The 17,090-nt window shown below is 34.2% G+C and overlaps 1 protein-coding gene across 1 annotated transcript; it reads right to left on the bottom strand.

The window, feature by feature from the left end:
• Positions 1–2,331: 2,331 nt before the first annotated feature.
• On the bottom strand, positions 2,332–17,047 carry LOC142350297 (uncharacterized). Its single transcript, XM_075402101.1, has 11 exons — positions 16,584–17,047; positions 13,254–13,407; positions 12,459–12,554; positions 11,928–12,116; positions 10,939–11,100; positions 9,151–9,425; positions 7,888–8,098; positions 7,369–7,565; positions 6,671–6,772; positions 3,116–3,207; positions 2,332–2,594 (listed from the first exon to the last, which is right to left on the bottom strand). The coding sequence occupies exons 1-11, from the start codon at positions 16,653–16,655 to the stop codon at positions 2,408–2,410; spliced, it is 1,737 nt and encodes a 578-aa protein (XP_075258216.1). The 5' UTR covers positions 16,656–17,047; the 3' UTR covers positions 2,332–2,407.
• Positions 17,048–17,090: the final 43 nt, after the last annotated feature.

The raw sequence follows: 17,090 nt of genomic DNA, 5'->3' as shown, positions 1-17,090 counted from the left end.
GACAATAGTGACAGGTCAACAAAAGGAAAAATTCAACGTCAAAACAAATTGGTTCGAAAAACCGTATGAAAACAAGTAGTTTCAAATTGATTAAAACATGAAACCATTAACCAAGGAAAAAAATTTTAACACCTTTCAAGTGATTCGCTTTTTTGCTGCTTTTCGTTTTGCCATCATCACAAAAATTGTAAATCCATTTTGGTCACACTAATACTATACAATTGTTTGGATTGTAAAAAAAAGGAGCAATTCAAATTATTTTGATTGTATCTAATGAGATCAAGAAGTGCCTCTTTTTTATTAACAGCTAATGGAAACAGAATTTTGCATTTTTTTAAACTCTGTGAACCCTGATTGCAAGGTTTTGTACGTTAATCAAAATCGGTTTCTTAAATAGGTAGACTGAAAAACAAAAAATGAAAACTTTGAGCACAAATTTCAAACGTTGTACGTATAAATTTTGTGTCCCGAAAAAATCATTAATCAATTTTCGAGATATCTGTGAAACAGATAAGACAGATATGATAATTTCCTCTATGTCAACTCTGAATAAAATAAATTTACAAAATACTCTTAAACGCGTAAATTGATGAAAATTGACCAGTAATGGATTTGGCTGATAGTTTTCTCTATGGCTGGTTCAAAAAGTACTTCTAATTTAAATATTTTCTTTTTTTAATGCAATGATTTTTTGAACTTCTTAGTGTCCCTTTCAGAACATGGGGATTTAACATCAGCTTGTGCTGAAAAATTACCTACCTGACGATCAGCAGAAACGGTCAGTTTTTTAAGCCTTTTCTCAAAGACCAGTGTGCTGTCTGTCTCTCTATTTTTTACTCAGAGAGCGCGTATTCAAATTATACTTCATTTGACCAAAAACGGTTTCCCCGGATATGAGATAATTGTAAAGAAATTTTATTATTTGGCGATAATTTATACGCCATTTGAAAAGAAGGCTAAAAACAATTGAAGGACTTTTGTAATCAATATTCATTTCATTCCTTATCTATTGCCATAATGCATAACTACAACATTTTTGGCGAAAAAAGTACACCAGCATGTCTCGCGTAGCAGACTTGATCAAATTAATTCAAATTTTCGTTTTTAATCTACGTCAATGACACATCCCACTTTGCAAACTAAAAGTCAGATAGTTCTTTTTGCCGGCGATACGGCTCTTAGTGGTAAACTAGGCGCTGACACGGCAGAAGATTTTGTAAAAATATTAAACTGGGTGGCTCGAAACAGCCTTTGCCTAATTAAAACAAAAACTAAAACACTTATTTTTGGCAAGGCAGCAGGCGCCAATCAGGTTAAGCAGTTTGTTCCAAGTACTCAAGTACTGACTTCTGCAAAGTGTTTGGGTCTCGAAATAGACCAAAAATTGAGTTTCAAGGAGCATGCAAATCAGTTGCTGAAAAAAACTGCCGAAAATGTTCCGTTGCTGTATCAACTCAAAAAGTTTTTGTCTTCTTCGGCATTGTTTAGAGCATATAAATCCTTTTTTCAGCCAATTTATCAGTAAGGCATTCTGGTGTACGGTTCTGATAAAAAAAAGTGACGGAAAAAATTGATAGTCAACAAAAACTGTTGATAGGAATTATTTTTTAAAAAAGAAAATTCGAATCGACACTCAATTAGCTATCAACATACACAATACCATTAGTGAGGGAACTTCATATCTACAAGCTTTTGAAGCTTCTGACAGCTGTTTTAAGACAAACACATGCCCATCCAGAGGTTAATAGCTACTTTAGCCCCAAAGAAATTCACACACTTTTTGATCCGGAGAAAAGAAATAAATTTTTTGAAAACTGAAATAAGACTTACAAAACAAAATAAAAAGTCCATTAAAGTTCGCGTCAGGATCCTCTGCAATGTTTTAGTGAAGTATGACAAAAGTCTATTAAAAATATTTTAATAATTGGCAAAAAACAATTAGACTCTTATTTGCATGGTATTAGAGATGTCTAAATATCTAAAAATCCAGAATTACTCGCTATCTTTTGGTAACAGAAATGCTCTCAAAATATATCAAGACACCTCAGAACGGACAGTAATAGTCTAATGGTGCTCTTGCAAACTGATAATAGCTTACTGATTGTTAGTTTATTATGTCATTTTGTATCAGTTTGAGAACGAATTTATTATTATTATTTGTTAACCCTAAATTGGATTCTCTGATAAGGCAGGTAACCAAAGCGTTCTCTTGAAGGTCTGAAAATTGTTGTTGACAAGTTTGGTCCTTGACATCACTATGAGTAAATCAGCTGCGACTTTGGAGCTAGTTCCTCTTACATGTATTAGACAGCCTTTAAAATAAATATACATCTGGCAAAAACAATTCATTATTTGCCAAATTTTTGCAGCGGACTTTTAAATTAAACTATCAATTTAATTATAGACATCATCGCGGAGTTTCATCCGAAAACAATCGTGTAATATTTTGAACTAAATCTCTAACATCAGATAGAGTTTCTCTAGCAGTTTCCTGTGATGACATGAGCAGGGATTGGTTCTTCTCTATTGTAGATTGGAGATCATGGATCTCTTCCGATGTCTTGGCTCCAAGAATGCCAAGGTTCCATGCGTTCCTGAATAACGATCATAAATTTGAATAAGTTCTTTTGTAAGAGTCCTCTAGAGATAAATTTGTCTCCTGTCTTATTTTCTGTTTTCAAGAACAAGTTTGAAAAACTATCGAGCAGTTAGAAGATAACGTTCTTTTCAAGCAGGCTAACGATTTTAACGTTTGACAGCTCCAAAAGAGAGAAGCTTGATGTACCATCGGTAAGAAAAATTTGATGACTTTTAGGTAATAGTAGTTCAAAAACGGTAGATATAGAACTTAAATTAATTAAGTTGAACTTTTATCTGGTTTATTAACTATACTATCTACTAATATTGTTTGCATAATGGTCATACACGTTAACGCATATTCCTCAAATTTTTAGGACTGTTCAAATTTGTTGATAACTTTTGCTAGCTTTAATCTGACACTTTGACTGTTTTTGACACTGTGCTTGTATTTGAAGTAACTAAAAACTATCTCTACCGATCTCAAATCTCTACGAGATCTATTATTTGAACGTCTGAAAACCTAATTAAAACTGACTTTGATTCTTTGTTGAGTTTGTCATCCGCGTTGATGAAAGCGTGACTGATCATCGGAAATTCTCTCTCGATATCTCTGCACACTTTTAGCACCTGCAACAGAAATAAAAAAGTATCTTGCGTTGCGCTAAACTGAATCAACCAGTTCTCAATACGGAATGTAAACTTTATAAATATTATGGGAAAAAAGAATGACTAAAAAGTGGTCCAATCAAGTACCCAGTGAAGTATGTTTTACAATTTTTTAAATAGCAACAAGAGTTGATTAAAGACATTATCACAGGGTTGCTATTGCCTTCTTGAAGTTATTCCACAGTTAGGCTAAGCCTTGACGTTTGATAGCCTCTGAATAGCGATAACAAGGGTGTGCAAATTAAATTAAGTAGAAAAAATATTCAAAAGTCTGATATTAACATTTTAAAACAAACATATTAGTTCAACGCTGTGATTGAAAACTGCATAAAAGTTGTTTTCAGGTTTGCCTAGTTTTCATGACAAGTATTCAAACATTGTCTTAAAATACTAATGAATAGGGAGAGTTTTTAAAAAAATTTTTTTGAATTTCAAGGTTTTCAAAGTTTGCTAGGAAATTTGCAGAATACGAGTTTTTTTTTTGTAATTTTAGACGACAAGCTCTATGTACTCTTTTCGGAAGATTTGAGATTAATCAGCGATTTTTTGTCGTCTCTGGTTGGCCTCCAGGATTCAGACAAAAATTGACCCTCTAAGTGATAGCTTTTTTCATTCAATCGCTTCTCTTCTCCATGAAAAAAAAATAAGATGAACACGATTGATAACAAGACATATAGCGCAAGCTAAAATCTAATATTTGAGTTTTCTCCCACAAGAAAAGATATGAGCTATTGGAGTATTGAAAAAATTGGGGTAAATTACAAAACTATGCAAAGTAAGGAAGAACGTGAGAACTGCAATCATTTTATACTTCTGGTGTATCCTACCGTTTAGCAGGAAGTTTGCAACATGACCACTGCTTTTTGCGAAATTGTTCCAAAAATTTAAAAAAAATTTTGGCTTCTATCTACACTTTTGTGGAAACGATTGCGCATATTTACAACTCAGTACTTAACAGACAAAATTACTTTGGGGCATATGAAAGCAATCACATTTTGAGTTTTGGCTGTTGAAAAAATAAAGCACATCTCTTAATTTGGTATTTTCTAGTAATTCAAACCCCACTCAACTGGGCTCAGCGCTTTGGATCATTGCTTAGTGACTTTTAAATTTCGTGCTTCGTTTACGCAATTTTGTTGAAAAACAAGTTTGATTTTTTAAGAACTTTGGAAAAAATGTCCTCTCTTTGAAAATTTGTGTAATAATTGAAAAGTTTGACTAGAAGAATTGTCCATAGTTAATGATAACCAACCTCAAGAAATGGTTTTCAAAATAACACCTAAAATTTTGGCAAGCACACGCTACTATATGTTTTTCAAGCCTCAGTTTTTATTTTATAAAAAATTGGCTCCTTGCTGAAGTCGATTTTTAGATTTAAAACTTTTGTGTGTACTCTACATGTCTCTTTATTTCGTTTTTGACACAAGACAGCATCTGCCTTTGGATATTTAAAAAAAATTCCTTCACGTTAATTGGTGAAGATCAAAAATACAATTTCAGAAAAAGTTTTTTTAATTATAAAAAAAAGAATTCATTCGAAGAGGAGTGGTCGCACCGAGTTGTAAAGGACGACATGCGCTAATGCAACTCAGTTTGACATATTTATTTGCACTTTTGCATTTTTGCATCTAGAATACGCGTTCCTAGTGAAGTTAAGCATATTAGAGCGTTAGTTTCGTTTTTCATTTCTTGTTTTCTGTTACACTCGTATCGATATACTCCGTTTTCAGCCAATTTTATTTTCAGTTTACTAGTCGATCCCAAAGCAGATGTTTCAAAAAAGGACCAGCAAAGAATCAGCAGTTGGATATTTTTTATCGGCATTACTCTGGAAAAAAATAGCATTTATCGGGTAAAGTTACATAGATATATTCCAAACCTTGATTTAGTCATTAATTTGTTTAGACAAAAATCAGTGGTTTTATATTGTCAATGCTTCCATGCTCATCGTCAGTATTGCCTGCTCTAGCGTATGTTTATGTTTAAATCACCTACATTTTACATTCTGTTAACCGTTTCCCAACAGGTAGAAATCAAACAAAGGACAATAGTTTTTTAATTTAAAAAAAGTTCCTCGCGTTAGTAATTGCGGTCAATACAAATAGCATATTTGCCCCTCTTCACATCTTTAGAGAGCTAATTTTTTCACTGATTTTACCTGTGAAAAATTTTAAGAAATCCAATGATAGGCAAATTGAAAACGTTTGTAAAATAATTTGTGTGGAAATTGGTTAAGTTTTTTAAAAAAACTCAAACAAGTAAACTAAAATAACCATGTGGATATAGTTGCGTGTTGTTTATATATGTATATATATATATATATATATATATATATATATATATATATATATATATATAATATTAAATAAAAAACTTTTCCAATATCTTTCAAAAACTAAATGAAAACTAAGGTTTGGTTTCCTGTTTTGTGAATTGTTTTAATAGAAATAATTTAATTTTGCATCTCTTTTTCTAACGTGTTTTTAAATTTTGCATTTGATTTTTCCTTCCTTAGAGCCCTATGAAGTTTCTTCCAATTTCAAAAAGTGTTCTTTTAGCTGAATTATGACTCCATATGACTTACATTTTGTTGCGCGAGAAAATTTTTAGGTACGTTTGTCTGCGTTAGTTTCAATGTTTGCAATTATTTGGAATTTTTTGTCGTCAAATTTGTTGGGTAGTTGAATATTATCAAAAAAATCTCTTTAACGAAGTTTTTATGCGAACTTCTACATAGAAATTTTTGTTTTCAAGAAGTAGACTATGAACAGTGTCATATAATTGGTTCAAAAGTAGCAAACTTTTATAACCCATCTAACTTGCTTTTTTCCTGCCAATTGAGTATGATGGTAAACTTTGAAAAAAATATAGAACTAATAATCTAAACAGGACGAAGCAAATAATCTTAGAAGATTAAATCTAGCCTTTAAAGGTATTTGATGTCGAACCAAATAATTTGATCTGATGGCTAATGCCTTTTTTGTTGATTTTATAAAGAAATTTTTGTTATGTCAACTCTTTATCAAGAATAAAAATTAAATAAATGCAATCATCATTTTGTGTCAGTGAGTAACCCTTGAATTGACTGTTGGTAACTTACTTTTCTTGAAAACCAATAACTCCTTTTCTTTCATTTTCCTTCAATAAGAGTTAACTTATTTAGTTGCTTATATTGTTCAGTTTCCATCAATTGTTTTTTCAGCACTAGCTTTTTTTCTGCCCCAATTTTTGTAACCCCTAACTGTATAACTGAGGGCTGAAGTTCGTGCAACTTTTGACAAAGTTGTGCAAGTTTAACGTTTCGATTGATCACTTGAGAAACACGTAAAATGAGAAGATGCGACAAAGTAATGTCGCAGTTGTCCACAACAAATCAAAAGTGTGCGTTTTTTGAAGCAGCAGCTTCTGTTAAAATGCCATATACCTGTGAATTGAGCATGTCAATCAGATTTTTGTACTTTTGCTCTGCTGAAGATGACAGCTGAATCTCAAGTCCCCCAGAAGACCCTCTGTCTTTTAATGACATCTGAAATCACCCCACAATGAGTTAAAAATAGCACAGTAAAAGACTGAAGTGTACTGAGGAGATAAAAGTTTTCCGAAGAAAATATTTTAAAAAGTTTTCCCCAATTGTGTTTTCCTCCGTAAAATTTTGAATATTTTAGGTTTGGTTGAAATTGACAAGGCATCATTTTGAATTTACGGTTCAAATATAAATGCTAATGATTGGGTTATAATTTTTTGATAGAAATTTACTATGGTCGATTAAAGTTCCCATTTTGAACAAAACTTTCGTTTTCGAAAACCCATGTGGACCATTTTTTGAGCTTTATAAGACGTGCAACTAGCCATTACGAATTGCAAACACCATTGTTGGTGTGTACAAATTTTAATCACGGGTGGATAAGTTCCATTGGAGAAAGGAAACTGGATCTATTCTGTTTCGGCCCGCACAGTGTGTTTTACGCCCCCCAGTTACAATTTATATGTTGTTATATAGCACGTTACTATGTAAGAAAATAGCGCGTGCGCCTGGGGGCGTAAAAAATATAAGCCCGCTAAGCTGGGGGGGGGGGGGGGGGCGAAACACTATAGATCCAGGAAACTATACCAAAAATTGACCTGAGCTTGGACAACTGTTTGATCACGTATTGAAGTGACACACTGCAATACTGAGGTGCCTTGAGATTTCACAACTCCACACTCGAAACAGGTTTCGCTGAAGTTCACTTTCTGCTTCTCGAACCTCAATCGCATATCTGCCACACGAACTAACATTGGCTCTGTTTGAAGCAAATAGACGTCGAGATCTGTCAGACCTAAACACACACAAAACCGAAATGAAGTACAAAAAAGTTTGCACAACTATATAGCAAGTGAACGTTAGAAGAACCAAATTTGGGAGATAATTATGTCCTCCCAGCTTAATGGGCATATAATTTTTTACACCACCTGGCGCACAAAATATATTTTCACATTGTACCGTGCTATAGAATAAATGGTTATCTTGCAAGATTCTGGCAGAATCTGCCAGAATCTTGCAAGATAACCATTCGAAATCGACTGGGGTATGTAAATAAGGTACATAATATGTTAGTGGAGGTAAGACAGAACACGTAGTAAGATTTTAATTTCAACAACCTGTTAGAATAAATTGATGCTGCACACTAGCTGGCCGATTTCTGGGAGTGACAATAGTGGCCAGAAAAGACTCGCTTTGCAGAAAATCACCGGACTCTTTTCCATCTTCGGCCGTTCTGGTTGACCTCGGGGTCGAGAACTCGAGAGTTGATGAGGTCAGGTTGAGAGCAGATGATTCATCGGGCGAGGCTATTCGGTTGTTAGAAGGAGGCTGCAACAAAAAATGAAAGAGATTGTGAAAGTTTAAATTGCGACTTTTTTGTAGCAAAAATTGTTAGAAGGTTGAAAGAGAACAACTTAATGTAAATTGTGCATAAGATAAGCTTGACATAGCTTGACAAGAAGCTCTACTTGTTCAACGTATACTTGGCTAGAGAAATGAAGCCTTGAGGAACAAGAAAGAACGTAAGAACGGGTTATAAGAGATGCCCAAGTTCGAGAGCTTAAGACCAGTTGGTGTAATTGGGTAGCACACTAGGCTTGCAAATAAGAGATGCTGGTTCGAATCCAGTACTGGTCCATTTTCACAGTAGTTGCACCTGAATAGACCCCCTAACAGGTTATGGGCCCAGACCCTAGTCTCTGAGCTTAACCGCAAAAGAGAGACAATATAGTTAGAAACTGTGAAAGACAGGATGCGCAATTTAAGGGGGAGTGTTAGAAGGTTGAAAGAGAACAACCTAATGTAAATTGTGCATAAGATAAGCTTGAAATAGATTGACAAGAAGCTCTACTTGTTCAACGTATACTTGGCTAGAGAAATGAAGCCTTGAGGAACACGAAAGAACGTAAGAACGGGTTATAAGAGATGCCCAAGTTCGAGAGCTTAAGACCAGTTGGTGTAATTGGGTAGCACACTAGGCTTGCAAGTAAGAGATGCTGGTTCGAATCCAGTACTGGTCCATTTTCACAGTAGTTGCACCTGAATAGACCCCCTAACAAAAATGTCATAAAATACTAAACATGGATAAATATTATCATACATGTTTAGACCTTAACGGATGAAAAGACGGTGCCCGGCCGAAAAGTTGCATGCAAAGACCTGCTCAAACCAATAAAATTATTTTTGCTCGGCCCATGAAAAAACTTTTCCTTGACTTTATCAGGAAGCTCGGCAGTGCAATTTGAGTCAACAATGACACTCCCTATTAGAATTTTTGAATTATTTCAAAAGTCGAGGTATAAACATCGGCAGCACCATGATTGTTTCTATTACGCATAAAATCAGCTAAAAAACAGTAATTACTTTAAAATATTACCAACTTTGTTGATTTTTGGCGGTTGAGTTGGGAACCCTTTGCTAGATTCTCCTTCGACTCTCAAGTTATTTTTCAACAAGTTTGCAGCTCGTTTTTGGATTAAACTCTGGAAAAACTGATCCATACATGATGCAAACTGTTGATGGGATGATTCGTTTTGTCGCGAGATGGCCACACAATCTGTGAATCCTTGTTTTGTAGCTGATGATCTGAATTTCTGCGCAGTTAAATTGAGTTCGTCAGGGTCATCGCTCAATCTGGTCAGATCCAGCTTCGTACCTTAAAAAGACATGCATTGGCTCGCACTTTGCTTTATTTCACGCCGATAAACGTTTGCACTATATCCACATCGGCACCAGATTTTACGCAAGAACTCCGATTTTCCATTTTTATAAAAAAAAATTTCGGAGAATTTTTCAGTAGATAATTTTGACACCTTAGTGCAGACTCTTTCAATCCCTTGGATGAAATTATGAAATTTAAAATGTTATCAACAAACACTTGAACCTGAGGAAACTTCATTGTAAAACCTAATATAATTTTTCTGAAACCTTGTAGGCTTGTTGGTGAGCCAGTAGAATCCATTAATAAAATGTTGAGCTCCCTTAGCCACTTGAGCTCCCGTGCTTCTAATTATTGTGAAGTTAAAGTTAAAGCTAAAGTCCTCATGGATATTTTAGACTAACATCACTAAATGACCGGCGTTTGATTGGCAATAAAAATTTTTCTAAATCGAATAACATTTGTCAATAGGTTACTCAATGTTTGACAGTTATTTTCATCAAGCCTCTATGAAATTTGGGGACACCAATTTAGTTGCCGTGAACAAATTGAACCTTTCAATTTTTCCCTCGAATAACAGACAATGGATCTGAGCTTCTACCTGCACTTGAAGGAGAGGGAGGCCGCGTGCCTGTCTTTTGTTTTGGTTTGTGGGGTTGAATGAAATCTTCATATTAATTCCCATTCGTATTCATATACCTATTTATTCGTTTTTTCCTACTCTTGTTTATTAAAGCTTTGAGACCAGTGCTCGTCCGGCAAATTTTTGTTAATTCTTATGTATTCTTCGGGTCATTGCTTGTGAAGGAATCGGTTGGTCAATAGTGCCCATTCTGGTGCAGTATTTCTCGTTTTTTCGAATACCCTATTTTGTTTGATTTCGCTGTGATAAGTAATTTCATTATTGTTCAGAAGCAAACAATTCATTATTATTATTACAAATGTCCCCTCTCTCCTCTCAAACCGTGGCACAGTCCAATGATGCCAATGGTCAAAATATTTACGTTCAAATTAATGCTTCTGAGTGCTTTATGATTTTTGAAATTGCAGTTCATGGTTCCGTTCGAACTTATTTCTGTTGACTTTGCCATTTGGCAGGCGAAATGAAAGCGTTATTAAATAAGTAAATAGAATTAATTTCTCAGAATAATCATTCAATACATGATGGGAAGATTTTACATCAAATAATCTAACTCTTATAATAATACCCGCATTGATTCACAGCACCAATTTTTAAAGACTCATTTATATCAACTTAGTGACTTGAATTAATTTGCTCCTGTCTGATTAAACTGTTTAATTAAACTTTCCAATATTTCTAACTAAGTTTAAGACTAGTTTCAATCGAAATTCTAAAATGTATTAACATAAGAAAAATGAAATCTGCTTACTCGCAAAATTTCGTACCGGTTGACGCCCGTAATGGTTTTACGGTTGTTGCGTTATACGTAATATACTTTATATATCCCATGAGCTGCGACTATAACGGGAAAAGACTAAAACAATTTACCAATCAATACAACTGGGAAGTCTGATTTGTCATCCACCCCTGATACCCTCTGCTCCGTATCACTCAAATCACTACTGCTACTCTCCTCATCCGATGACGTCAGAACTGATGCTATTACGTCATCCATTGCATCATGTGAATCTTCTCCCCTGTCTGATTTTTCTGAACAACTATGGTTTAAAATAAAAAGCACGCCAGTCAAAATTTTAAATTAGTCGAAGCCTCGATGTTATGAAAAAAAAGATGTGTGTGTATGTGGGGGGGGGGGGGGGGGGGGGGGGTAAAACTGACTCTAGATTGAGGAGCGTAGAAAAGTCTTGACAATGAGATCTTTTCTCAAGGTCAGCCAAAATGTTTTTAAACAAAAAACGGTGCAGCCGTTTAAAACAATTCTTAAATGCTCATTGACATAGTAAGCTTCTGAAATAAGCATTGCAGTGACTAATAGAAGGTGATTAGTTTCCGGAACTTTTTTATTGCTTTGTTGAAGTCAATGGAAGAAATGAATAGGTTTAAAAAGAAATAGAAAAACAGAGCATCGATGTTAGAATAAGTGCCGCAATATATAAGAAGCACTAACAACCTTTAGACAATCTTTAACGGTTTATGCATCAACAATTCTTTTTATGACCCTATTCGAATGTGCTCTCTTGATTTTGGGCATGTTTCTTTTTCCTCCCACTAGACTACGTCATTCTATATTTGACAATGTTTACCTCTTCATTATAGCACCTATAAATTTTGATGAATAGTCCTACCTATGATGAATGAGTTATACAAATCAATATCGGTGCGAGCATATCAAAACGAGCATTATTTTGTTCACACATGGCATAAAACTTTATTTACGGGGAAAACGAAACACTTCCTTCATTTGAAACAGCTCCTGTTATTAAATTTCTCAACCTGGAATGTAAATGAAAGTTGAATGTGAACATTCACATTCTCAGCTAAAAATTATTTCCGTTAGTTGATATATGTCAAGTTACCTGGTTTCCCTTTTCTCCCTTTCGACCGAGGTTTTTGTACGGGAGGATGTGTAGGTGTTGAATGTGACTTGATGCCCGAAGTTAGTAGACTTTGAGTGGCTTTTGTGAGTATGTCTCTCTTCCACGTGTTACTCAAGGTCACTGAGGATTGATCCGAGAGGTCAACTACTATTATCGCACCGTCCAAATCTATTTCAAAATAAAAGAAAATTAAAAATTATTGAGTGGAAATTAATTTTAATTACTTCGAGATTCATTCCACTTTGTAAACTAATATCATTACCTTTCGCATACATTTATTTCAAAACGAAAGGTAACTTTTTGAATAAAGTGATTAAAATGAATCCTTTTTTGCTCTGTGAAACAGAGATGTTCATCTGTTCAAAAAGCTATTATCACCGTCAATACGTTTTCGGAAAATTATTTCTCTTGTTTTCAAACAATCTACTTGTTTACTAAACAAGTCATGCGTTTCTTGGTTTCTTCAATTAGGAACTTTCTTAAGCATTGTTTGCTGACTGACAGACTAACCTCGATAGTGAAATTCTTTCAGTTTCATTGGAGTATGTTGGGGAATTTCTGTTATGGACACTCCGATCTTCATTGCATCATTCACCAATTTCTGTTCTGAAAAGAAGAAACCAGATTCAGGATCAAATGTCAGAATCTCAGGAAGAGGTATCTCTCATTTTGGCCTCTTAGACCATTTTGTTCTCACACTAAGGGGGGGGGGGGGGGGGTAAAGGCTGCACGATTCACGTGTTAAGGACAAAAGAGGCTCGCAATTTAAATGTCTGGAAACCAGAAAATTGCCGCAACAATTTTTGATCAGATATAATTTTGAGCTGGATGGGCTACCCAAAATGCTAATACCAAGTGATCAGAGAGTTCTTTAATGGAGTCCGATATGATAAGAGCCAAGTCTGGAAAATATAAATGCAGTATATACTCAATCCTGATAACGTATAGCTACCCGGGCCGAGGTTTGGTCAAAAAATAGTGTAAGATTAGCGGTGAATAGAGGTGAAAAAAACTTTTTTCACCGCAAAGCGCCCGCATCTTTTTGCGTTGAATGCGGTGAATTTTTGCGGTTTTTAGCGGTGAAAATTTGTTTTTCACTGCATTTTGCTGGTAGCGGTGAAAAAAATTTCACCGCCTAAAAGTTTTTTATCACCGCATTCATCGCACTGAACGCAAATCTTACACTTTTGCTCAAATTCACCGCAAATCTTACATCCTTTAGCGATTTTTAGTGGTGACACCTCAACCCGGGTAGTAGTTAGTTAAGTATTTCGTTATATCTGATAAAAAAATTTCGTATCTTACCAAAAGTTGAGGTGATTGGTTGCTTCGTGGGCTTCGTCCCTGTTCCGAACCCTCTTCCACAGATTGCATTTACAACTGTTGACTTGCCACAATTGCTATCGCCAACAATAATTAACTTGAAGAATGGAAACTGATCACGCTTTTCAACTGATTCGAGGCACGAATGTGAGATCATAGTGCTTTGTAGTCATTTTTTTGCCTATATAGAATACCTCACATGAAAAATATATAAAATATTGCGCAAAATGACTAGATTGTATAACGTTGAAAAGTAATATTGAGGCGGCCTTGCTCGAGGGCAAACTTGGAACAAACCTCAGCATATGATTGAAAATATTTTCTGTATTACTGATTTAAGAATGTTTTGAGGGCGGCTGCAAAATAACAACTTACGTCTCATTACATTTTCTGATTTCCAAATTTTGTAATTGTAATTTTGCAACGCGTTTTTTTAAAAACTTAACAACACAACATTTTTTCTCAATACAAACACAGATGGAAAACTCGTTTTTCTGATACAAAATATCGGATCAGTTCTTGACCTCTAAGAGAAACGACGGGGATTAGCACAGGTGTTTTTTGCACAGAAAGTGATCTAACCTACTGAATTGGAAAAGGTACGACAGGAGACAAAATGGGATAGGAAGAAACATGAAAAAACTTTGAGATATCTCACCGTTGAAATGCTCTAAAGAATACTTCAAAATTTCAAAATAATATTTCGTTTTTTTTCAGCCTGCCTTTGTAATCCTCTTGAAACTCTTTTTTAGGCAAATTCTCATCGCAATTTAAAATTCTCATTGCAAGTTATAGGAAAGTTTTCATCGTAACCACATAACCGAAATAATGTAATCGATTGATTTTAGTTTTCCAGATTTTTGATACTCCTGCATTTTCCCACAGATGTTATTGACAAACTAAATTGAACTTAACCAGAAAAGAAAGCCAGTATAGCGTAACGCGCTTAACATCCTTATAAAATTTGTTGTTTGGAACTAAAACAAAATTAAACAACGTTTCGTTCAAATCTTCAATATCATCACTCCGTCTTCTCTTTTCAAAGAACTCATACGTCTGAAGAAGATTATTCGAAAAAAATACTACATACTTTTCTTGGAGAAATATTGTCCAACAATTTTCATAACGTTGGAACAAAAAATTTTGTAACAGGAAAAACTTTCCTTAACGTGAAAGCTTGAGCCTATTAGACCGTACTCATAAAGATTATGAGTTGTAGTCTGCCACTTAAGCTAGAAACGCGAGCTAGCAGAACTCACGGAAAAAGTTTTTCCGGTTATGCAAAAATTGAAAGTAGATTAAATAGGGCAAACATTTTTCCAGTCTCAACCAACTCTCCTGTCTGTTTACGACTTCTATTTCTGAAAAATTTAAGCAATTTTTTTTTACCAAATGGCTATTTAAAAGACAGCACAAAGCAAAGATACTTGGCAAGGTGCGTGTGCATATAATGATCCGAGCAACATTTTGCTCAAGAAAATTGAAGATAATATTTTCAAAAAACGAAGGTCATAGACAAACATAGATTCAAAACTGAAAGTCTTGTCAGTTGTAGAAAATAATAATTTAAATATGGATAGTTGCGAAGCGATAGCGTAACAAAATTGTTTCCTTCATAATTCAAAAAACGGGGATTGCACTGAACCACTGCTTTTTGTTCTATAACCTGTGCACATTTTTTTCTCCTTTTTTTAATGTTACTGAGAGGTCAAACAGCAGGCAGTGGTCATTTTTAAACAGCGGGAGTTAATGAAGCAAAACGTGTTTGAGTGGAACTTTTTTTTCCTTCAAATTGCTCCCAACGTTGATTCAATACGCTAAAATTTTGAGTGGGACTTAACATTCGGGGAGTTATTCCCATGCGCCGCAATTTGATTTCGCTGCTTTTGCTCCTGAAATGATTAGAAATGACATACATAGTTGAACTTGTTTGTTTCCATCAATGTGCAGCTAGTTGTTTCTTGAGTCTGTCTTTGTGTTATAATAAAATAACAGACTCTTAAGTTTTGGCCACGTTTTACAGTTTTTGGGCCTTTTCTTGTGCTATCCCTTAGTCTCATTAATGAAAAACAAAAACTTTTTTAAGCCATTTACTTTTTTTCAAATGTTATCATTTAACAGCCTCCAGTTTCAGTATCTTGATTTTATTAATTAGTTTGCGTCTTTGTTCAATGGTTGTTAAATTTTGACACCACTTGTTTTGACACCATTTTAATTCAAATATCTGTGGATATTTGAATTAGGTTTTTAATTGTTTTCCTTTTTTCTTGTTTGCTGTCTTAATCTCACGAAAAACAGTTCTCCGTGCACCAATCGAAACGATTGATTAAATAAGCGTTTAATTAGCAGTCGTTAAGGGGGAAATTAATCAGTACGAAAAAAGGATACATTAAAAAGGTAGTTAAGAAGGAACTGTTCAGATTTTTATAATGCAAAACCTGTAACTTAGGTGTGTTTAAAAACCAGAAGGACAACTTTAAATGACTTGTTTTAAATAACATGAAACAAAAGTTTGAATTGTGGCTGAAGAACTGATTTTGCAGAAAAGCCAAATGAAATGAAAAAGAAAATTGGAAAGTTGATTTGGCATGTTAATTCTGAATTGGGAGAACCTGCAAAATCAAAATCAAACCATCAAAATTAAACATAAAATTGCTGCAAATGAGTGGAAAAACTTTTTAATGATGAACTAGGCTATTCAAACGAATTCTTGTTGTAGGTAATTGTAGAAATTGAGGGTGTAAGTATAGCTAACATTACTTGATTTGGCGCCAAATTATGATTTTTGGCCAAATTAGTAAAGCATCTGTACAAAAGATTTTAAAAAACGGGGTCGCAAAAGCACTCTAGTAATTATTATGTTCAAATTATTCAGTATTAAATAATAGAAAAGTACTTAACTTCTTCAAAATTTTGCAAAAATTTAGCAGAATTGAAAAATTCATCCAAAATAGAACTTAATAAGTGTAAAAATTGAAAATTTCACAAAAATTCAGTCTTCTATAACCCCTCCAGAAAAAAAAACAAAATTCAGAAAAACTTATAATTAATTTTTCTACGCTTGGCAGGCTCTCTATTATAACTATTCAAAATTTCTATTCAACTTTCTACTTTCTTTTATTGATCAACCAAAATTGACTGAACGAAAAAAGAACAAGTTGAGCTTACAGTTCCTCACCCCCCCCCCCTCAAGTGGATTTGGAATAAAATCTGGTTTGAAAGTAAGGAACTATAATTATAAGAAAAAATCATAAATTTATCACCACTAGAAAAATTGTTGCACCGTTATGTCACATGTCACATTCCTGCGTCTTTCTCCGAGATAATGTGTCGAGGACTTTTCACACCGTTTATCGCCCCGCCGTCAGAGGAACAATTGCCCATTTAAAAGGAAAAAAAAACGAAATAAAAGTAAAATAAAGTAAATCAGAATCAATATCAATTCAACCTATAACGCGGACTAGAGCAGTAATAAATGATACTCGAAACAATACACATACGACTTCTGAAAGTTAGTAAAGTAACATAACTAGACTTTCATAAAGTGTGGTTCAAAACAATAGAACTAAATTCTGAAAAAATTCGTGCTTTTTTTGTAATTTGAGACCGGTTATCTGGACAAATAAATAAATTTTGAATCGTTCTTTCTCGTTTTACGTTTTTCATTCTTTTTCAAAAGCGCATAAGCAACTCTAATACAGTATGTGGCGTTGTTTAATAGACTGTTCTTAACCATAGTAATGATTATATAATGTACACATCTGCTTAGAGGCTTATAGTTTAAAGCATTTTAACATTCTACTTGATTGTGTACATTTT

The sequence above is a fragment of the Convolutriloba macropyga genome, chromosome 12, assembly GCF_964194025.1.
Source record: "Convolutriloba macropyga chromosome 12, txConMacr16.3, whole genome shotgun sequence".
NCBI lineage: Eukaryota > Metazoa > Xenacoelomorpha > Acoela > Convolutidae > Convolutriloba > Convolutriloba macropyga.
This window is presented reverse-complemented; position numbering and strand designations above follow the sequence as displayed.

What these genes read in the sequence shown, in the direction of transcription:
- LOC142350297 (XM_075402101.1), bottom strand. Translation starts at nt 16,655, where the DNA reads ATGGGCAATTGTTCCTCTGACGGCGGGGCGATAAACGGTGTGAAAAGT. An exon ending in GAAAGAATTTCACTATCGAG is followed by an intron (nt 12,117 to 12,458) that starts GTTAGTCTGTCA and finishes ATTTTGAAATAG; the next exon opens with ATTTGGACGGTGCGATAATA. An exon ending in AGGGAGAAAAGGGAAACCAG is followed by an intron (nt 11,101 to 11,927) that starts GTAACTTGACAT and finishes ATAGTTGTTCAG; the next exon opens with AAAAATCAGACAGGGGAGAA.